Source organism: Chionomys nivalis, chromosome 6 (genome assembly GCF_950005125.1).
Source record: "Chionomys nivalis chromosome 6, mChiNiv1.1, whole genome shotgun sequence".
In the NCBI taxonomy this organism is placed as follows: Eukaryota; Metazoa; Chordata; class Mammalia; order Rodentia; family Cricetidae; genus Chionomys; species Chionomys nivalis.
In genome coordinates, this window is record NC_080091.1 from 98,746,503 (window position 1) to 98,769,944 (window position 23,442).

General features: G+C 45.0%; 2 protein-coding genes across 3 annotated transcripts in view; one reads left to right on the forward strand and one right to left on the reverse strand.

The window, feature by feature from the left end:
* Ccdc158 (coiled-coil domain containing 158) overlaps positions 1-11,858 on the forward strand; it is a 56,077-nt gene extending 44,219 nt beyond the window's left edge. For both annotated transcript variants that reach the window (XM_057772978.1, XM_057772979.1), the window contains exons 20-23: positions 1,151-1,218; positions 4,814-4,972; positions 10,202-10,309; positions 11,782-11,858. In XM_057772978.1, the coding sequence (XP_057628961.1) occupies positions 1,151-1,218; positions 4,814-4,972; positions 10,202-10,309; positions 11,782-11,858 (412 nt within the window). The remainder of the gene's footprint in view (positions 1-1,150; positions 1,219-4,813; positions 4,973-10,201; positions 10,310-11,781) is intronic.
* Positions 11,859-13,086: 1,228 nt separating this feature from the next.
* Stbd1 (starch binding domain 1) lies at positions 13,087-17,455 on the reverse strand. The gene is made up of 2 exons (XM_057772349.1): positions 17,184-17,455; positions 13,087-15,624 (listed from the first exon to the last, which is right to left on the reverse strand). Exons 1-2 carry the CDS (start codon positions 17,407-17,409, stop codon positions 14,861-14,863), a joined length of 990 nt encoding a protein of 329 aa, XP_057628332.1. The 5' UTR covers positions 17,410-17,455; the 3' UTR covers positions 13,087-14,860.
* Positions 17,456-23,442: the final 5,987 nt, after the last annotated feature.

The window sequence follows — 23,442 nt, forward strand, 5'->3', positions numbered from 1 at the left end:
TAAAACAAACCTAATGGCATCCCTGTGTTAGTGACAGTCATTGTGAAGACTGAGACTGTTTCCACCCACTGATGGGATTTTGTATACTTGTGTTATTAATGCTGAGTTCTTGTTACTCTCTGGTTCCTTCTGTTTCCTTTCTTGTTATTTGTTTGTCATGTAGCCCTGACTGGCCTGGAACTCAGCTTTCCCTGCCTCAGCCTCAAGTGCAGAGCTTACAGGTAAGAGCATCCACACTCATCTGGTTTCTTCACTTTTAAATAAGTAATTAAAATTGCAACTTACAGAACATACGAGAAAATGACTTGTATTTATAATTATTGTTATAGGAAAATTAATTTTCTTACCAGGATTCTATTAATATAATTTGTCCTACAGCACTTTAGTGAATGGACAGGGGATATAGCTCAGCTGTTGATAGAGTACTTGCCTAGCTTGCTCAAAGCCCCTCTTAAATCTGCCATGGTGGTACACACCTCTAATCTCAGCACTCAGGAGGTATAGGTAGGAAGTTCAGAAGTTCAAGGTCATCCTCAGTTACACAGGGAGCTGTAGGTGTAGAGACTAGAGACCCTGTCTCAAAAAAGAAAAAAAAAATCATTCTTGAATACTGAATACAAAACTATAATATAACTTTATGTTTCCCATTACAGTATTTCAGAACCCCTACAACTGACAGTTATGATTAGGCATCTTGATATTTCAGGCTGTCACACTTACCTGAATTGGCTTGTCTTGGTCCCTGTATCTTAGTGCTGTGTCGAAGAAAGGACATGTTTGCATTGGCATTTACATTAGCTTCTCTATCTGAAAGAAACAGCATAAGGAGGAAAGTTTTATTTTGCCCTATGGTGGTTCAGGCTGTGCTGGGCCAGAACTCCATGGCAGGAGGCACATGTGGCAGAGAAAAGTTGTCTCATGCAGAGGGGGAGTCGAGATGGGGAGAATGCTGGAAGGGATCCCAAAGACAAGCCTCCAGTGGCCAGGCTCTGCCTCGTCCTCCATCCCCAACACTCAGAGCCTGCATGGTCTCACCATATCTGGAAACATTGCAGCCGTCCCACCTCAGCCCTGCGCCTTGATACTCACCTAGGTGTTTGTCAGTCCATTTGATTGGCAGAATAAATCTGCACACTGTTCTTGTTTCCAGAGAGCCAGTCACACTGCATGCGGGGGACCTGGAAGATCCGTCTAGTTGCTTCACATTCACGTCTACAGGTGAGTTTTCCATGAACTCTGCAGAGGTTCCTCACGCCAAGAGAATAAAGCCAGAAGTGTTTGAGTCCCCATGAACTCTGCTCTCACTTCCTACAACCCCCCACTCCCCACCCCACCCTGTTTTGGTCACTCTGTTTTACCCTCCTGGAACTGTTAATTGAACCTGCTATGCTGTCTCCCTGTTGGGGCTTTTGTACCTACAGTGCCACAAACATTGCTAATCACCTCATCCTCTTTCAAAGGTCACTTTCCCAGCAACACTTAACTCCCATCACTCAAAAAATCACAACCTTCCCACACTTTCCAGCTCCCCCTGCCTTTTCCACTTGTATTACACAGCATCCTCTTACATAACTTACTACTTGGTGTTGTTACTGTATGCCATACCACAGCCTGGGAAATAAAATCCTGCAGTCTCTGGTTTCCTGACACACTCCAGGTATTTAGAGCCTTCTTGATGTAAAGTAGGTGCTAAATAAACGCTTATCGAATGGCTGGAATAAAAAGGAGAATCGAGGCTCTCAGTGTCATTTCCAATGAATTACAGGGTTGTTACAAGGAGAGCGGTCCCTTTGTTTGTCCTGGCCGTCTGGCTAACTTACACCTAAAATAACCACACAGAAACTGTATTAATTTAAACACTGCCTGGCCCATTAGCTCTAACTTCTTATTGGGTATTTCTTACATCTTAATTTAACCCATTTTTATTAATTGTGTATCACCACATGACTGTGGCTTACCAGCAAGAGTCTAACCAGTGTCTGTCTCAGGCAGAAGATCCATAGTGTCTCTCACTCTGCTCTTCTTCCCAGCATTCAGTTCTGTCTTCTCCACCTACTTAAGTTCTGCCCTATCAGGCCCAAAGCAGTTTCTTTATTCATTTAACCAACGAAAGCAACACATGAACAGAAAAACCTCCTACACTACAAAGTGATTTCCATGAAAACAAGCTTCTGAAAAGAAGAGCAAGGAGAGACAGAAATCTCAATACTGTAAACGTTACAATACTCAGACTCAGGATGGGGAGGGAAATAAAATTGCTAGAGGATGACTTAAAACAGAGCCAAAGAACAAATTACAGAAAAATTGCACCGTATGTTAGTTTTAGAAAGCAAAGGCAAGGGCTGGCGAGATGGCTCAGCGGTTAAGAGCATTGCCTGTTCTTCCGAAGGTCCTGAGTTCAATTCCCAGCAACCACATGGTGGCCCACAACCATCTGTAATGAGATCTGGTGCCCTCTTCTGGCCTGCAGGCATATATGCAGACAGAATATTGTATACTTAATAAATAAATAAATATTTAAAAAAAAGGAAACCATCCCCCTGCCCTGCCCCACCCCCAAAAAAGAAAGCAAAGGCAAGAGTGGTAACGATTTACAGAAGAGAAAGTTATCGGGAAGGAATGAAAGTGACAGTTATTTAATAAAAACATAGTTATAAATCTGGCCAGTCCTAATGTAAATAAGGAAAAGTAAAGTATAGTGTAAGGACTTCATTTATAGAAGAGTGTTGTTATAGTTAAAATCAAGACAATATATGTGTGTGTATGACTCTTTTGTGTGTGTATGCAGGTGTGTGTGTGTGTGTGTGTGTGTGTGTGTGTGTGTGTGTGTGTAGAGTGAGATCAACCTTGATCGTCATTCTCCAGGATGCCAGCCATTTTGGTTATGAGACATAGCTTTTCACTGGTCTGGAATTCACAAATCAGGCTAGGCAGGCCACCCACCAACGCCCAGGGGTCCTGCTCCCTCTGCACCACCAGTGCTGAAATTTCAGTCTCGTGCTACCACTTTTTCAAACTCAGGGACTCTTGTTTGCACAAGCATTTTGCCGACTGACCGATTGCTCTAGCCCTTTGTCACTGCTATCTTGATGATTAGCCAGGACACAAGAGCAGTGCTCTTGCCTTTTTAGACTGCTCTAAATTAAACATTTGCCTTTTCTCACACATTCTGAATACCTTAGAATACTTTAACCCCATTCAGTATCCTTTTAACTTTCATACAATTTTGTTAACATAGGTTAATTATAAATATAAACACAGTTGGTTATGTCTTAGTTAGCTTTCTATTCCTGTGATAAAACATGGTTACCAAAAGCAACTTGGGGAAGAAAGAGTTTGTTTGGCTTACAGCTCCACAGCACAGTCCTTCATCAAGGGAAGTCAGGCAGGAGCTGAAGCAGAGACCCTGGAGGGGTGCTGCTTACTGGCTACTGGCGGTTTCCTCGTGACTTGCGCAGCCTGCTTTCTTACACAATTCAGGACATCTGCCCAGGGTTGACATCGCCTACCGCGTGGTCTGGGGCTTCCCACCTCAATCATCAATCAGGGGAATGCACTCAAGGCTTGACCACAGGTCAGTCTGATGGAGGCATTTCTCAACTGTGGTTCCTTCCTTTCAGATGACTCTAGTTTGGGTCAAGCTGACAAAAATCAAACAGGACAGGGTTTGTTTGTTTGCTTTTGTTTTGTTATTTTGAGACAGAGGCTCTCTATGTAGCTCTGGCTGTCTTGGCCCTCACTCTGTAGACCAGGCTGGCCTCGAACTCACAGATCCTCTTGTCTTTACCTCTCAAGTGCTCAGATTCAAGGTGTTTATCACCACCACCTGGCTTTTCACCACACTTTTAGTGTGGATAGTTTTTACCCCACTTAGAGTCTCTGTTATGTCTACTAAGAAGTCATCTGTAAATTTAATTGATGCCCATTTAAATGTAACATGCTTTTCCCTTCTTGTCTGGTAGCTGTAATGCTTTTCCTTTTGTTTGTTTGCTTGTTTTAGCAGTTCTTATCTATGTATCCATTTTTTTCCACAAGTAGAACACATTTGGTGTTTGAAGTCATATGGTTTGGACCTATGGAAGTCCCTGCCTGAGAGCTCCATTGTCTGGTCTCCCTGTTTGCTATTAATCTATTATTTGCATTTTTCTCTTGGTTTTCTAGCATGCCATCATTTCTCCTTATATACCCTGTTAGTTTTTATTATATGACACTTCGTGGGAGATTGTACATCTGGGATGAGACTCACATTGAGGTTACCTTCTTCTAGACAGAATTTGTTGTGATTTTGTTTTTTTAGACAGCTGAGGGTGTTGACAATCCCAGACCATTATGATCAGATCAGCAGAGGATCTGATTTGAATCAGGAACTCTGGATCTCAGGGTCCTACACATTCTCATCCCTAGATCCAGGGTTCTCTGGAGGAACAAAACCATAAGGTGTTTACATAATTGTGATTAACTTCCATGATCAGAGGCTGGGGAGTCCTGCAAAGGCCATCCGCAGGCTTATAGCGGTGTGTGGGGTGGGGGAAAGGTACTGTTGCTTAGCCTAAGAATCTTGACACTACCAGAGGGGGCAAAGGTTCTACCCCAGTGCAAGGCCAAGGCCTGGAGGCTTGCTGGAGAGTCAGGGTCAAGATGGATGCTGATGTCTCCAGGGAATGGCAGTATCAAAACCAAACCCACTCATAGCTGTGTGAAGTTCTGTTTTCCTGTCATTGAGGCTTTTGCTTGTGAAAGGATTGGCTTTTTTTATAAGTGCACTACACTATTTTTAGCTAATTCTTTTACCCTTGTCATTATACAATCTTAGCAAGTCCATCTGTGAAGGTTTCAGTCTCTCGTTCATTCAATTCCTCTCCTAAGAAGTCTCCAGTGCACTCTCTCCTGACTAGTTCTGCCGAGGAGTCAGTAGGCTCCACATCCCAGTACCGCTCCACCAAGCCTATCCACTCACCCGACTCTACTAAAGGTAAGAATGACCTGATATGCTGATGTGATCAATTGGTTCTTACACAGCGAACTGCAAGACTCTGCATGCTCCTCTCATATGCAGCCTGCAGTTGGTGCTCTAAGCATGCGGTCTTCAAATTAGACAGTGACTGTTATGCACACTCACGCATTAGGATAACAGAAGCTTAGATACTGTACATAAATGCCTTTCTACTCTTGTCTGGCACAAACAGTGAACTTGTTTTCTATTTTTTTCTTTAGAGTGCTCTGTGTCTAAGTGCTAAGACTTCTCCACTCTTGCTTAGTTTAAAACATGACTCTGCTTTAGCCAACACCTTTTTAAGTGTAGATGTCTGTTATACAATCTTGTACAAAATCTCATCAAAATTTTAAGTTCAATTTTTGTTTTAAAAAATAAATGAAAAAATGATTTGTAGTCAATGCCTTGGAATATTGAATTACACATAAATGTGTTGGATTGGACTTGAAATGTTTCTTGTTCTATATTGCATTAACCAAAACCAACCCAGCACTCTGTGGACTCAGTCTCATTGATAGGCATACGCCACACAAGGTGTGTATCATTGTCAAAACATTTCAACATCTCTTAGTCTTTTGATATTCTATGCCATACATATTTCTAGATTCTAAAAAAAAATATAAAAATCAGAGCCTGATCACATTTGAGTGCACTTTGTTTACCACTGTGTGCATTGCACTTCGTTTTCCATTCCTAAGCTCTTTGTGCTGTCTCGTCATTCAGAAGACTCAGAAAGGAAGTCTTTCAAGTCCAGGACCAAGTCTACAGAGTGAATCCCGAGCCATCCGTGGCTACATAGTGATGCCCTGCCTCAAAGAAGGCAAACAAACCACAAGCAAATGCTAAAAACCAACTTACTAACCCATTAAAAGTGACCACTAGGGGCTGGAGAAATGGCTCAGCGGTTAAGAGCACTGACTGCTCTTCCAGAGGACCCGGGTTCAATTCCCAGCACCCACATGGCAGCTCACAACTGTCTGAAAATCCAGTTCCAGGGGATCTGACACCTTCACACCAATGCACATAAAATAAAGATAAATAAATCATAAAAAATTTTTAAAAAAAGAGTGACCACTAAAGGAGGGGGCAGTATCTGTGATAGGACATTTTCTTCCCCCATTTCATATCCTCACCAAGAACATCATGTTATTATTTCTGTTCAAATATTGCTAAGATCTTGTTTCTCATCCTTTTAAATTGAAAGCCTTTTAGATGATTATGTTTAATACAACAAAAAGGGTATTAGTAATAAAAAACTAAGTCAGCAAAAATGTTTTTAAAATTATTCATCTAGTTAGGGGCTAAGATCAAAACTCAACCCTTCTATTTGTTAACTAAGTATTTTCAAATATTGACAGAACTCTCCCACTTCCTAAAGACAGCTTTCATGTCTCTGGGTCCTCATCTCCTCATCAGTTACTGCTGCCACATTGTAGGTCACCGTGCCATGCCAGCATCCATACAGTCTTTTCCAACACACAAACCATCCATATCAGGTGTAGTTGGAGACTGTTCTTCATTTCCTGGCTGCCCAGACCCAAAATAATCACACAGAAACTATATTTTACACCACTGTTTGACATATAGCTTCTTATTAAGTAACTCTAACATCTTAAATTAACCCATTTCTATTAATCTTATTGCCATGTGGCTGTGGCTTACCAGTAAGGTTCCATCCAGCATCTGTCTCCTTTGGAAGCTACATGGTGTCTTTCTGACTCTGTCTTCTTTTCTCTTCTATCTCTGTTTGGATTTCCCACCTTGCTCTATTCTGCCCTGTCATAGGCCCAAAGCAGCTTCTTTATTAACCAGTGGTAATAAAACATATTCATAGCATACAGAGGGGAATCCCACATCACCTCCCCTTTTCTGTCTAAATAACTTTAACTTTAACATAGTAAAATTACATATAACAAAACAGGCATCAAGCAAGAATTACAATTACAATATTTATATCTACTTTAACTTTTATCATAACTAAGGGAAACTATAATTATAACTATCTATTCTTCAACTCCATTAAAGGATATAGTATTACTAAGTTAACAGGAAATGCATTGTAAGCAACTTCCAAAACTCTGGAATTGACAGAGACATCTTGCTACCTGGACAGTCACCCAAAGTTCTTCTGTATCACTGGAGCATCCATCTTCAGCCTAACGGCCCATAGTGTCTGGCAGACTTTTCCATGAAGCAAAAAATTTCAAAGACAGTTTTGCCTATATTGGCAGTTTGTCAGTCATTTTATTCTGTATCCTGCAGAATGTCTGGTAGACTCTTTCATGAAGCAGTAACCATGAAAGTCTCACCTTCTTTAGACAACTTCAGCAGTCCTTTTTCTGTGGATCCTGCATGTCCAATTTATACAGTGTATCTAATCAAACAGTCCAGGCAAGGGCAGTTTCTTGGCCAAATGGCTAGCCTTGTCACATTGAAGGAAATTTTTCTTTTTGAGACAGGGTTTCTCTGTAGCTTTGGAGCCTGTCCTGGAACTAGCTCTTGTAGACCAGGTTGGCCTCAAACTCACAGAGATCTGCCTGCCTCTGCCTCCCAAGTGCTGAGATTAAAGCACCACCACCTCGCTTGAGGGCAAATTTTATAATCAGTTTTTTCAGTGCCCATTAGCCTCTCTGAAGCAATTAGTGCTGCCAGAAACAGACATATCTTACTATCATGAAAAGTCCTAAATTCTTAAAACATTTTAAATGCCATATTTTGTACATCTTTGAAAGATTTGGAGAATACCTATCCATCTAAAATATATCTCTGTTCATCTAGAAAACCTAACTAGCCTGACTACAAGTTTGACTATTATAGATGACTATCTATTAATCTGTATTTCTTAACTATACAGTACATTTTTAAATGAGTCACACAAACACAATACCTTAAAAAAGAGCAGAAATACATTTAACAAAATTGACCTTAAATTTGTATCAATAAACCAAGATCCATTCAAATGCAAAGTATTCATCTTTGTCATATTCCCCTTTAAATGTAAACAAATATTTATAAACAGTATTTGGGAATTTGGGCATAGTTTTTTTAAGCTGCTTTTTGCTTATTGATGGGTGAAGTATTTGGGGGGGTTCACAGAGACCTTTTGGGGGGTCTTGGTCCATCAAACAACATTAGTCTGAAAGGAATTCACAGGTTCTTATACTCTGTGGAAACAAAAGCAGAACCTGTCTTTTAAAGCAACATATCCTTAGACCCAAATTTTGAAGTCAAGATACCTTTAAAATATATATGTTGGTTTAGCTTAGTAGCCTGTACAATGAAATGTCTTTCTATACTTACTTAGCTCATTTACAGTGAAATATTTCAAAGAAAACATAATAATATACATAATCCAGATTCTCTGTGTATATTTTATCTTTACATGGCTTTTTTACTCTATTTCTTTTTACAAATTTAATATTTTATTATCTTTACTCCTTTAATCTATTACTGTCTGTACTCTTTTAGATTATTACTATCTATACTCTTTTTTTCTTTTTTCTCCTAAGCCTATGTACATCATTTAACATTGTGACCCATTTAGAAGTCTTTTTTTATTTGAATCTGTCATTATTGTGTGTTTATAATTATTTCTTGGCTAGGAGCACTTATTTTTTCAATGTTAAGTAGATGTGGCTAGGACCAACTCCATGGCCCTGTCTGTTGGCTCCTCCCAGTCCAACACAGTGGAAGCATGCTCACTGCCTCTGAGAGTCATGCACATCATACCAGCTCCAGGGTCACAGTGGGTCTATGTCACCACTAAGCAATTTGTAACATTCTGCTAACAGGCCCTATTTAAGTGCTCCACCTCCTGAAAGAGTCAGAGTTGCTCATGCAACTAACATGAACCAGGAAGCCCTCCCCTATAGAAGTTGTTCAGCCTTTGTTGCCAATGCTGAGTCAAGAAGACCTCTCTTAAAGGAGCCACAGCACCCTGTTCACCAACAACAAACAGAGCCTATCCCCCACCAAAAAAAAAAAAAAACAAAAAAAAACCAGCTACCAAGAAGCTCTGCTAAACTCTGTTCTTTTGTGTCTAGAATTCCTTTTCAAGCTCTCTCAGGTTTTATGTGGACATAGTTGCCCCATGTTGGGCGTCGTTTTGTAAGCGGAAACCACTTGTTCATTTCCTTGCTTCCCAGACCCAAAATAATCACATGGAAACTATATCAATTATAACACTGGTTGGCCTATGGCTTCAGCTTCTTATTAAGTAACTCTTACATCTTAAATTAACCTATTTCTATTAGTCTGCATATCACTGTGTGTCCTATCGGTAAGGTATCATCTAGTGTCTGTCTCTTGGGTGGCTACATGGCAACTCTCTGACTCTGCCTTCTTTTCTCCTCTGTCTCTGCTTAGAATTCCCACCTTGCTCTATTCTGTGCTACCATAGGCCCAAAGAAGCTTTTTTAATAACCAATGATAATAAAGCATATTCACAGCATACAGAGGGGAATCCCACATCACACAGGTTAAAGTCTGACACTGGAAAGTGAGCTAGTATCTGAATTAGAGCCTGCTCCTCAAACCCCAGTTGGAAAATGTAGTAATGAACCACTGTAGCGGTGGACTGCGTTCCCGCCCGGCTCGTGCACACTGGCTAGCTTTACCCAAAATAATTACACAGAAACTGTATTCTTTTAAACACTGCTTGGCCCATTAGCTCTAGCCTCTTACTGGCTAATTCTCACATCTTGATTAACCCATTTCTAGTAATCTGTGTAGCACCTACCAAGAAGGATCTTAACCTGTGTCCATCTTGGAGAGGAGAGCTATAGCATCTGCCTCACTTCCCTTCTTCCCAGCATTCTGTTTGGTCTACTCCGCCTATCTAAATTCTGTCCTATCAAAGGGCCAAGGCAGTTTCTTTATTAACCAATGAAAGTAACACATTGACAGATTACCCACCTACATCAGGAAAATACTCAGATTTGGTGTGAAAACTGACACAAATGTGTTACTGATTTGAAGTATTCTTGTCAAGAGACCTGTTTAATACTATACAGTTAAATAATAATAAATCAAGTTGATTTGAAACAAAACTAAATAAGCTAGTGTTACTGTGTTTAAATGGGAATTTTTTCATTTTAGAATAATGTTTTAAAGTTTTCTTAGGAAAAATTGTTTAATATATAATTTGATGACTTCTAAAAGAAATATCGAATAGACTTTTAATATCACATCTAAGCAATTTTCTAATAGATTCACAGTCTCCGTCACTAGAAACAACAGGAAAAACATGCCGAAAACTGCAGAACAGACTGGAAAGTTTGCAAACCTTGGTAGAAGATTTACAGCTGAAGAACCAAGGTACAGTGAGGTTTCCAGGCCTGGGGACTTAGCTCAGTGATGGAGCACTTGCCTAGCTAACAAAAGCCCTGGTTTCAGTCCTCAGAACTGGGGTGAAAGCTCATAAAAATATATGTGCAGACATACAACATGCATGCAATGCAATAAATATTTTTCCAACAAGTATTTATACAATAAATTGAAGCATGTTAATAATAATAGTCTCTGCTGGCACCTGTGAGTGGCACCTGGACTCAGCTTTGCTCTTGTCTTCACATCTATGCAGGAGGGTGGGAGCTGTTGTTAATGTCATAATGAGAGCACAAGACAGACAGTCATGGGTCTCAGTGAACACTAGAGCTGGGACTTGATCCCTGTAATTCCTGATGCTAAAGCCCACATCTTTCTAACACACTGAGGTCACATCACATTGCTGTTGAATAAAATCCCAAGTGAATTGTATTAACCCCAGGTCCCCCTAAACAGTCAGAAAACATTTGCTTTTAGGTTATTGAGTCTTTTTAAAAACTTAGTCCAAGAATTCCAGACAGTTTATCTTGATCACTTTCCTTCCCCACCAGACCCACCTTCTCCCCCTACCAGACCCACCCCTTCCCCCTACCAGACCCACCCCCTCTTCCTCCCCTACCAGACCCACCTTCTCCCCCTACCAGACCCACCCCTTCCCCCTACCAGACCCACCCCCTCTTCCTCCCCTACCAGACCCACCCCTCCTCCCCTACCAGACCCACCCCTCCTCCCCTACAAGACCCACCCCCTCCTCCCCTACAAGACCCACCCCTCCTCCCCTCCCCACCCAACTTTGTCTTTTTTTAACCTACCAAATATAGTTGGTTTTGTCCATATTATTGTGCATTTTTTAAAAGAATGTAGGGTTTTTTTTTCTCAAACTTATACCTATGCTTTGATTTACACTTCTAGTTCATCCTACTATGTCATCCTAGACTCATCCAGTTGGAAGACATTGGCATTTGTTTAATAGAAACACTACCTTGACTAGAGGCAGTACCTGGTAGGATGACTCTCAAAGTTCTGAACAAATAGTTTCAGATTTATCAAAATTTAAAGTATAGGTTGTAGATACAGCTTGGTGTTAGGGTATTGCCTCACATGTAAAAGACTGTGGGTTCAATCCCAGCATAACCAAAGCCAAAAAAAGTACACATTTCCATTTATGTGCATATATACAAGAGTATAGAGAAATTTTTCCCAACTGTTTACAGTACTGACTTCTGCCCCCCCCCCCAAATGAGAGGCTGGCAGGCTTCCCGCTGTCCCCCTCTGGAGGTGCCAGCACTATGCTCCTCTTAGCTCACCCTGCTTCCCGAGGTTGCAGGTTTGCTGTCACTTCAGACTTTGCATTGCAGTCTGACACAGCTCTGGGCCCAGAGGGAGTCTGTTGTGTGGGCTAAAGGCTCATCCTTGAACCCAAGTTGACTTTCCAATCTAACTCTGTTCTATTGATATTTCAGCAATGTCTTCAATGATCAGAAATCAAGAAAAGAGGATTCAGAAAGTGAAGGACCAAGAGAAAATGTTACTAAAATGATGTCATCGCTCGCCCGCTCTCTACAAAGGGCTGGCGCCCGATGAGCCGTGCTGTTACTTATAATTAGTGCCCTGGACATTTTCTTTTTATGTGAAAATTTAATAAAAGATACCCTGTCCCATAAATTCTATTTTGAAATAAACTTCTTGAATGCTGTCATAGTAAAACCTTCGACACTACTAGCTAGATTTGAGCATATTCATATATTACAATGTATTAATTTATGCTAATTCTAGCACATTAGTATAATTTTTGAAATTATTTTACTGGTTCTGAGATAGAGCCATTTTTTTCAGCTTAAACAAATCTTTGGAGGAAAAAAGAGTGTTCATGTGGTGTAAAGGGGTGCAGTGTCAAAAGCAAAAGGACAAACTCCAGCATGCTGGACGGACTCCAGCCTTCTTGGTGTCCTTGAACTCATTGCTCTGTCAACATTGGTGATCAACAAAACCAATCAAAACTTTCAGAAATATCTCCTCTTGCATAAAACTAAAGAAAGACAATACTTGTTACTCTTTAACAAATGAATAGGTAAGTTCTAGGTTGAATATAGTCTATCTTAAAATTTAATAAATTGGGGGTTATTCATATGCAAACCAAATACAATGAGACAAGGACAGACACATAAGTGTTTTACTTGTGCCAAAAAACATTAGACACAATGTGGCGAAAAGTGTATTTCTCCACTCCCTAGTACACAGTTGTCATGGAGACACAGCTGCCTAGTTGGAGACCCTGTTGCAGCCCCACATCCCTCGCCTCTGGGGGTGGTCACCTGACCAGTTCTCACAGGTGGAATGGAACAACTCTGTGCCTTCAGGTCCAAGTGCTAACACTGCATTCATACTTTTTTTTTCCAAGTCATTTTCCTCCCACAAATTGGATGCAGAGGATGGAGAGGGTCCTTAGGATGGTGGCACCACCAGGCAGAAGAGGGTCTGGGGGACTCCACAAGGAGGGGAGCTGCTGCCCAGACGACCAACAGTTGACTGATACAGGGGCAAGAAATCTGGGTGGTGTTCCTACCTTCCTCCATGGACACCAGCAGAAGCCCTGACCAGGCACAGGCAGTGACTAGGAGGACGTGCGATGCTCTCTCAGGGGACCCTCATGCTGCTCTCGACGTCAGTTAGCACGCCAAGCACATCTATCCGACTTGATGGTTAAAATAAATGTGTATTTGTTAAATACACATGGTTAAAATAATGTTTCTTAAGTCAGTTGGCTTTAATGGAAGATTAACCTTTATTTCATCAGGTAATAAATAGAATTCTGGAGACTTGTTTAAATTGCCTTACTTCATAGGGATACTTGAGCATTGTGAAGTAATGGCCAGTGCCTTCTGCAAACCTCATTTATAGAAGCAGAATGTCTAAATTTCATCTCAAAAGAGCTATGATCCCAAAGCCCACAAACAGCCTGCTATGCACTTCCTGATGCTGCTTTCATTTGGATCTATGTTTTTGTCAGCCAGAATGAAATACTCTCTTGCCAATAGACACTTTACTGTTTTTCAACACATAAAGACTTATTTTATCTGCACGTGGAAGGTGGAAGTAGGAAAATCGGGGCTTAAAAGTCATCCATAGCGGTAGATCAAGTTCCAGGCCAGTTGGGGCTATCCTGTCTCACATCAACAACGGAGAGCTGGGATGTACCGCGGTTGTAGAGGGTGTGCCTGGTACTGCACATACTGGCTGTGGTGGTCCACGCCTATAATCCCAGCACTTGAGAAGTGGAGGCAGGAGGAGCAGTTTCAAGGGATTCTTGGCTACATAGTGAATTTTTGGATAGGCTTGAGCTACAAGAAACCCTGCTCCTAAAATTTAATCTTCAAATACCAACATGCTGAATTCCCTTCTAGGCAAAGTTTTAAAAAATATTTAAAACTTTCTGCAAAAGAGAAAGAGACTTGACATGTCATCTGCTGTCATGTTTGGCGTTTGCTTTCCTCTGTATGTAAAACATCATACCGTTAACTTTATATCTAGGTCATGGTGCTTTTCTCTGTATGTAAAACATCATACCATTACTTTATATCTAGGTTATGGTGCTAAAATTAAAACAAGTAATTCAAACACTTAAGATAATACAACTCAGGATTTATTATTCTGTTATAACTTAAAGCTTAATAATTATTTCTTCTCAGAGCAAAGGTATTCTTCTGTATCATGGTCCTATAGAGATTCTCACTCACGGGTATGAAGGGAGAGTGAGGAGTTGACAGGCAGAAAAACTTTTCTAGGGCAGCCCATCAGTTGAGGCCTAGTAGGAGGGGGATGGGGAAGTGAACAGAGATGCTCCGGCAAGGCACTGTGGGTAAAGAATGCATGCACCCTTTGCTGGAACCAGACTCGACCTGTAACCTTCAGTCCTCAAAGAAGCATAGTAAACCCTTCAAGCCACCTCACCACCTCACCCCTATCCCACTTCCTGGGTGACTGAGTAACTCTGCTTCTACTTTAAACCATTAAGACAAAGACACGTCTGCTAATTCTGCACCTATCCTCGGCATTTAAAGTGGAACAAAAGCTAACAGGGAGTCTTCCGGTGTCACTTGGATTGGACTGGTCATGGTTCCAAATGGTGTTATTTTTAAATGTAAACAATGTTGCTGTAGCTGTATCTAAGGAGGCTGACTGTCACCTCCCTACCCTAAGAGCTCCTACAGGCTCCACCTTGTACTTGTGTAGTTGGTTAGTTTCTCCCTGCCATAGTCCATACCTCAATCTCAGCCCAACCAACTACCCAAGGACAATCAATCCCTCAAGTAATGTGTCAGCACAAACCAGTCAGTGCAACAAGGGAAAAGTCCCAGCTCCCAGGAAACATTTCAGCATGCATACATCTTTCTACACTTTGGACAAAAGCCACACTAGCAACTCTGAGGAACTCTGATGGCTACAAATGGAATCACACTGTCTTTGAATTATGCAGTGTGCTCTACTGCCTCAGCCTCTCGCACATTCCGCTGCACCCTCCGGGGTGCTTTGCACAGCGAGTCAGTGAATCCCCCACCACCCGTGAACCACTTTATCCTCACGGCCCGTCCGCAGGAATCTATTGCTGCACTCTTCCCAGCGAGTAACTTCCCTGTTCTCTACCAACACAAACTTCCACTCCACCACTGTGTCCGCAGGCAGGAAGACAGAATGAGACCACAGCCCGTCCTTGCAATAGTGGAGTGGGATGTATGTGCTCCAGCCCCCAAGATTCTCATGGTCTCCGGTTACTGCAATGAACTGCACATCAGTGCTTGTGGTGTAGTGCACCTGGAACTGGATGCGGACCTGCTGATGGTCCAGAGACACCGCCTTCCCGTCTGCATCCCAGCCTCTTCCTCCCACAAGAGTGCTTCCGCCATCACCCATTCCCTGACTTAGGCCCTCGAGACTGCCACCCAAACCAACATCCCCCCACGATGAATGCCTCGACACCACCTCCCAGTCCTCAGGGCCTGCCGGGTCCTGACCGGCTGCTTTGGCTCTGTCCCTGAGGAGGCTGCATGAGAGTAGTTTCTCCGCTGTGCCCCCAGCTGTTTCTTGTCCTTTGCTGGGTCTCCATTCTCCTACATGAGCTTCTGGCCTTTCATTCCTTGACTCTTCTGGGTTGGCCCTGGAGTGCGTGTCTGGACTCTTTCCAGCAAGAACATTCTCTCTGGCATTGCCCCAATCTGCTCCAGCATTCTGCAGTCTCTGTGTTTCCTGCAGGTTACCAAGCTCTTTGGTCTTGGAAATCAAATGTCCATTGCTTTCTTGAAGCTGCTCTGAGAGAGGAAAGTGTGGCAACATTAGGTGGGGCTCACAAAGGAAAACTGAGGAAATCGATTGCTGTTATCTTTGTTTCTATGTGTAGTTCAGGTTCCTGTAGAACTCAAGTGCCCATTTGCACTTTCCCAACACTGTTTTAAGAGCATGCATGGGGAGCCCACAATGAAAACAGGCAGGAAGTCTCAGTGCACACCCTGAGAGACAATGAAGTGGCAAGCTGCAAAGTCTCCCACAGGCCAGACCAAGTTGGCAAGGGTCCAAAGTTAAATCACTTGGCTCCTGTCATTAAAAAAGGAAAAAAAAAAAATGCTGTCCAGCAAGAGTTTAGCAGAAGGCCCAGCCACACGCACACTGGCTTTTGTGGGACAAAGGACTGGATGCTACTCGGCACCTTAGTGTACATCTGTGCTCCCTGGAAGTGAGTGCAGGCCAGGGGCCACCTCTGGAAGGCAGAGCGGTCAGGAACACCAAGTGTGACTGAGTAGAGTCTGGGTGGGGTGGGGGTGAGGGAACTTGAGGGGGGGAAATCTCCTTAAAGACACATGAAGTTTTCCCGCCCACTGCCCCACTGCACACTTTAAAAAACTGTTCTTAAAAACCCACAATCCAAGTCCCCTAAAGACTTGGTTTCTTTCCTGGCTACCTCAATAGTTCTCCAAGCCTGACTCCTACACTCAGCACGCGGATTGGGGACACCCTTGCTTCATTTGTGAGCTTCGGAGTGAGGCGTCAACGAATGTTGCTCTCAGTTCCCAATTTTCAGCTTAAAACATGAGGCTGGCCTTCGGGAACAGAAGAAAACAGACGAACCGTTTATCGAAAATCAGCCGTGGGAAAGAGTCTCACAAATGACCACCACTAAAAATAAGCTCTGCCGGGCGGGCGACGATAGTTTGCCAAAAAAAAAAAAAGGCGCAGGAAGCTAACTAAGGCTTTGTGCCGGTGCGCAATGCCTGGTGCGGGGTCTCTAGAAAGTAGATCTAAATTTATGTGACAATCAGAGTTTGGTCCCCCAGCAGGCCGCCTGGGCTGCTGTAAGTGCACACATGGCTAGCGCACAGCCCTGGCTGACGTGACTTTCATGACCCACATCTAAGCTGAATTTTACTTTCCTGAAAGAACTATCCAGACAGTAGTAAGCGAGTGCTCAACGCTCACTAGCCCCAAACTCAGATCTAACGAGGGTGTGGGGTGTCAGGGCTTTAAGCTAGGGGACTGAGACTCGGAGAATGTCCCTCCCAGTTCCATGGGAGACTGAAGTGAGTTGTGAGATGCCCCCACAAACCAGTCTCGCGCACTGCGCCAAGCACCGACAGGCGGAGGAGCCGGTGCCCGCTGCACAGGAGCTGGGCGCGGCCTCTGGAGGACCCGCGTGCCTTCTCCAGGACACTACAGCCCCGGAAGGCAACAGACCCGAGGAGGGTTCAGTCCCAGGTCGAGGAAGTTGGTCCATCAGAACCCACCTGGAGAGCTTCAGGTGGCTTTCATTTCCCCTTCCCCAGTGAACTTCAGAACACGGGCACGTGTTCCCCGAGCCCAGGGGGAGGAAGAATACCTGGTTTGGAGACCAGCACCCGCTCGGAAGGTCCAGGGCTCAGGCCGCCACTGCCACCACCACCCGGACCGCCTCCCAGAGCCGCAGCCTCCCCTGGAGGTGCGTCCTTCTGCGGCTCCGCACCCCCGTCTTTCCCTGGGGCCCCAGGGTCGCCCCGCAGCAGCCAGAAGATAAGCGCTCCCGCCAGACTCCCGCCGACTAGCAGGGCGGACCAGACGGCGCCCATGGCTGAGAGGCTGCGGGAGACTACGGGTCCCCGGACCAGGGCTCGGCTCACCCGCACGGCCACACCCACCCCGCCCGCCCCAGCCTTTTACCGGTCCACGGTGGCCGGCCCAGACCGGCCCCGCCCCACGCCCCGCCCTGCAGCGCGAAGCTCGCTAAATTCCCATCGACCCCCCAATCCTCCTCCCACCCCAGGCTTCCCAGGCTTCCCAGGCCAGGGTCCCGCTCCACTGGATCCCACACCAGCACCGAGCCTGGGCAGGGGACTCCGGGAGCTCAGAGGCGCCAGAGGGCTTAGGGACCAGGACTCTCGCTCGGCCGTTAGCACACGCTGGGGTGGAGAGAGCGGGTGGGTGGGGGGAGCGTGGAGGCCTAGAGGAAGCGCCACTCCCGCCCCCAGCTGCACCTCGCCTTCCTGAACACCTATGTACTATCTACTTAAAGGCCCACCACCGCAACCAATCCCTTTCCTTCTCGAATCTCCTACTCCCTCCTTTTTAAGAGTCCAGACTAGCCTAGAACTCTATCTATCTAAGGCTGGTCTCAAACTCTTATCGAGATTCTCCTGATTCCGCTTCTCAAGTGCAGGGTTACACTTTTTGCCTCGTGTGTTACGACGCAATGAACATCCACCCATCTGAACTGGATTTTGTACAGGGATGGAGCCCCTGCAAGTAAATCCTATCGAGCATCGTATATTCAAAGTGTTTTGTGAATGTACTTAAAATCATCCTCACACAATAGAAGTCCTATGAAGGAAGAGTCTGACCACACTGCTCTGCTTATCTGCACACTTACTTCAGGTTGATGAGCCAAGGATTTTTGTTTCTAGGGGCTTTCCCTTAAACCCATCCTCCCACATCCCTCTGCTAAGGCCACAGCTGGAAGCTCTGTGCCTTGGAGCTATTGCTAACCAGGGAGGATCCTCTGGAGGACCAATCACTCCCCACTTTGCCTTGCTGGGATCTCACAGCAGATTCTGACAGGCACCTCCTGATCCGTTGCTCCTCTCGGTTCGGGCTGCAGCTCCTAAGATAGAAGGTTGGTAGGTAGAGAATGCAGCAATACAACGACTCCTGTTTTATTATTAAATTAGTGAATATTAAACTGAAATACTGCTGCACCCAAAGACGAGAGCATCACTCGGTCCTCATCGGAGAGGTTTCTTGCGGTCGATGGTAACTGACACAGACACCCACAACTGGACCGTGTGTAGAGGGTGAGAGACTTTGGAGCACTCGGCCGAAATGGGATGGCGTTATTAAACCCCTCCCTTCAAGGCTCAGGGATCTCTGTGTGAGAGGAGGGAGAAATATTCTAAGGTGGTGGGTGACTCCAAGGAAGCAGTGTCTTGCAGGCACAACAGGGTTTGAGGCATTCATGCGCTCACAGAGATCGTGACAGCATCAGCGATACCTGCACAGGTGCAAAGCTGACAGACTCCCAGCATTGAGAGGAGGAAGTGAGCACAAAGTCCCTCCCTAACTCAGAAGTTGTTTGCAACTGGTACCTGCCGGAAAGGGAGAAGCGGTTTCTCCAGTGGAGTATCACTCTTACGCTACACTTAATTTTTGGAACTTGTCTCCTCCTCCTTTAGCTGACAAGTCCCTCGGAGGTCAGAGCATTTCGTTCTTTGTATTCCACAAAATGCCAAGGTTATCATGTAATACACCTTTTTTATTGTTGCTTTTTATTGAGTGCCTAATTGATGTAATTGATGCTGGCCCCTGACTGGTGGTGCTTCATCAGGATTAGCTCACACAACGCCTTCAGAGGCAAGATCTGCTCAAGGTCATCCAGGGGGTAGCCGACCAGGATAGGATTTGAACCCAGCATCCTGACCCCAGGACCCCGGCTCTGAACCTCTAGCTACCCCAAATCCTGATGGTGTTTAAACCATATCCACATCTTAAGACATGCATTTTAGAAGGGAGTGTTATACTTCAGGGAATATTCCAGCACGAGGCTGAAGTCGCTGGTTTCTAATTCCTCTCTCTCGCCAAGCCCTGACTCTCTGGGGGTGTACCCACCAGCACCTGTCCATTTCTGTCACACTCTGTGCCTGTGCCTCTACATGGCATTTACCGCAGGCAAACCCTCTCCGCAGATCCGTCACGCTGGAGCCTCCCAGCCTCAGGTTTCACAGAGACATTTTCCAACTGGAACTCTTTGTGAACTCTGACTCATCCTGGCACCTGGCTGGACTCCAGGCTGAGCGGCTCAGTACTGATGAAACCTTTAGAAATGGAGAAACCGTGTTGGAAAAGCCAGCTAGCTCGCTGTGTAGAGAAGGAGGCGGGGAAGGCTGGGTTCCTTGTGCTGCATTGGACAGTAGGTGTCAGGTGGAATAAAAATCCCAAATGAAAATGGTAAAAGTGCAAGGCTAAAGGAACAAAATCCAAGACTATCACTGTCACAGTGACATTGCCTAAGGTGGGAGGTGATTTTGATATAATCACATCCAAGGGAGGGTGCTCGACAATGTTATCAGATAGGGGCAGGTAGCTGTGCTGTCTAGAAGACAAGGGATTAATACCCAGATACCCACCAAACTCTCACACATGGACAAGAAAACAACACGAGGAACTCTCTTTTCTTCACAACTGAACTGAGCAGACAGCAGGCACCCATGGGCTGAAGGAATAAATACAGAGATGCTTGAAGCCACTGGTAAGGAGAAAAAGGCCAATTCAAGGAAGGTGTCAGCATCTATCCCAGAAGCAAACACCAGCAAGAAGATGTGGTGGGGCTTCTGGAAAAGTTAACGGGCACAGGCAGAAGTCTTGCATGAAAGGAACGACGCAGGCATACCCTGCCCTCCACCCTCATCAGCATGCCAGGCCTGCAGGCCACCTGGCTACACAGGAAGGAGAAGATGACTCAGTGAAACGTGGTGGAGACCTGGAAAATAACTGTGCGTGTCCTACGAGGTGTCCAGAGTCCTGCGCAGGAAGGTTTCACAATGCCGAGTCAACAAATACCAGGAGTGGCAGACAGAAGAAATTATCAAAATTAATGCAAAAAAATGTCCAAAGGGCTTGGGGCTTTTCTGTTGCTGATAAGGGTTTGTTATTGTTTTTGCAGTGTTGGGCGCTGGACCCCAAGCCTTGTGTGTGTCGGGTAAATGCTTGGACACTGAACACACCCAGCTTGCTTCCCCCTGCCTTTCCTCCCTTCCTCCTCTCCCTCCTGACGACCGAATGAGAGAACGAGATATCAGACAAACGTGTACAGTGTGGGGTGCGCCTTACTGCCTGCTTCTCATGCTGTTCTCTAGACGTTCCTAGTACCACTTGCCCGATCGCAGCACTGTAAATCTTGTCCTGTATCATGGCCTGAATGGGACACGTTAAGAAACATTTTTCTCCTGTGCTGCGTAACAGCAGAAATCTCCCCAGAACTTCATTTCTTCACACTAGCTTGGGATCTAGGCTAGAAAGTGACTCAGACTCAGATCGGGTGATTCCGACCACTGACCTTTCCTTAAACACAATTATTTCTGTGCATTTTCTCAATACAAAGACTCGTGAATTCAAGAAACAATCTCTCTGCACCCCATGACAACTGCCCCAACGTACAACAGGAGGAGAGATACAGGACACTGACCATAGGCAGTCCTGTTCAAACAGAGGAAGCTGGGGATGCTCCGGAGCCATGGTTCCCATAGCAGCTCTGAGAACCAGGCAAGGGAATGCTGGAGGTTGCTAGATTGGGACCCTGTGTGACACAACCTGTGTGACACAACCTGTGTGACACAACCTGCGAACTATCCTCCACAGCCTTGACTTGCTCTCTTGGTGCTGTGCTCTGCGGTCTCTGTGCTGTAATGGATGGAATCTCAGTTGAGCTCTCCTGAGCTGCTCTGTGCCATTAGAGCCTGGAGATCCACAAGGCTCTTTTCACTTTCTGCTGCCCCTGCCCCTTTAAAAGAGTCTCGCCTAGAAGTATTTATGTCAGTCTTTGGGAAACGATCAACATTTTCTGTGAATCTTACTGGGTCTGCATCATTTTTTCTGAAGGCAAACCATCAAAGGTTGGTGTAGGAGGTTCTCCTGTTCATGTGTTGCTTTCATTAGTTAATGAATTTAAAAAAAACTGCTTTGGGCCTGATAGGGCAGAACTTAGGTAGGCAGAGAAGACAGAAATGAATGCTGGAAGAAGGAAGACAGAGGGGAGAAACCATGGCTCCTCTGCCTGAGATGAACACTGGTTAGAATCTCCGGTAAGCCACAGCCATGTGGCGATACACAGATTAGTGGAGATGGGTTAAACTAATATGGAAGAGTTAGCCAATAAGAAGTTAGAGCTAATAGCCAAGCAGTGTTTTAATTAATACAGTTTCTGTGTGGTTATTTCAGGTGTAAGCTAGCCAGGAGGCCAGGACAAACAAGCGGCCCCCCTCCCCCTGCAACAAAAGGTTTTTAAGTAAGTCTCCCACTTTCTTAAGCTTCTGCAGTCAAGACAAGCCTCCTCCCAGGCCAGGGCTGAGCCCAGTGGGAGTGATGCAGGCTGATGTGAGTATCCTCCTGAGGGCCATGGTAACCTGAGGACCCCCCATGGGCTGCTGGGACCTCAATCTGCTTTGAGTTGGTGCCCAAGATTTTCTCAGTTCAGTCCTTACTTTTCCCACGCTCAGACTCACATCCTACAGTTTCCCAGCACCTGTCCACGATCCCCCTTGGAATTGAGTTCAAGGACATCTAATTCCATCTTACTCTTTGCTTCCCAGCCTACTTGAGCTAAAGCACTTTCCTTCACCACAGAAATTCCCCCACCCATCAGCGACACAAAAGCCTCTTCAGCGTCCATGAAGACCCTGGAATAACTTGTGGAAACAGCTTTGAGAGAGGGGAATCTTTATCCCTAACACACATCATAGCCTCAACCCTTACGATCGAATGTTCCAGAGACAGGGTATCAACACACAAAGACGGTGAGGAACTCGGTAAGCTGGTTGGTGCGTACTGCCGTTTCTAAAATGCAGTTACACACACTTCAGCTAAGTAATTGATTCTTAAAGGCAATGAGTAAAAATTTCACCTCTTCCTACTAAACAGCTGAATATTATTCTCTCCAGCTAGTTCTATCTACTTCATCTGGATATCGGGAATACTATTGGATGCTGGGTTTTGGAGGACAGAGTTACACTTGCTCCTAGCCCAGAGGCTGTGAAGTGACAGAAGGCCAGGTTTAGACGTGCTGTCTCAGCTCCTTCATTCAGTAGTCTGAGAAGCTGCCACCTTTGAACCCACCATGTCCCTCAAGAAGGTATCCCAGACCCCCTAAACCCACGGAACCAGTGTGCTTGAAGCATTGGCAGCTGGCAGAACTCTGAATAGAGCTTCAACAAGTCCAGAAAGATTGCTAGGCTGGGCACTCAGTGTTCTGCAGCCGAGTCGCAAACTTGGCGTCATAAAACTGTTCTCTTGGCTTTTCGCTGGGCCGTAGTTAAATGCAGCCGGCTGATCCGGAGACAGATGGTAGCCATGTGACAGGTGCCCGACATTAACCAGGCGGGGGTTATCTGATCTGCCAACCCTGGACATCAGTTAACATTCAGTACGTGAGAGGGATGTGCCGAGGTGCGTTCTGAGCACTGGTAACGTTTCCCTAATCCTCACCACGTCGCTGGGGATGGGGCTGTTGTTACTGAGATCATTCCTACTGGAGATGGGGCAGCTAGAGTAAGCAGGATAACAAAGTCTGTCCCTGGTCATCCAGCTGGTAAGTGCTAGCGGTCATTAGAACCCAGGATCCCTGACGCAAAATCGCACACCTAATTACCTAATCATCTGGCTTCTTCACGATTGAAGACACAATCCATTGCACCTGTGTTATTCCTAACACCATGATGCCTTCCACAGCCTACCTCTCTCCCCTCCTGGGATATTCTCGAAATCCAGCTTGTTAGGATTTATGGAACCTTGTTGTCTGCTCTGCCAACACCTCACCAGGTCCAAGAGACACTGGACAGTTTCACAGCGCAAATCCTGGTCAGGAGTGAAGTAGCCAGATACCCCAGGATGTGGCCAGC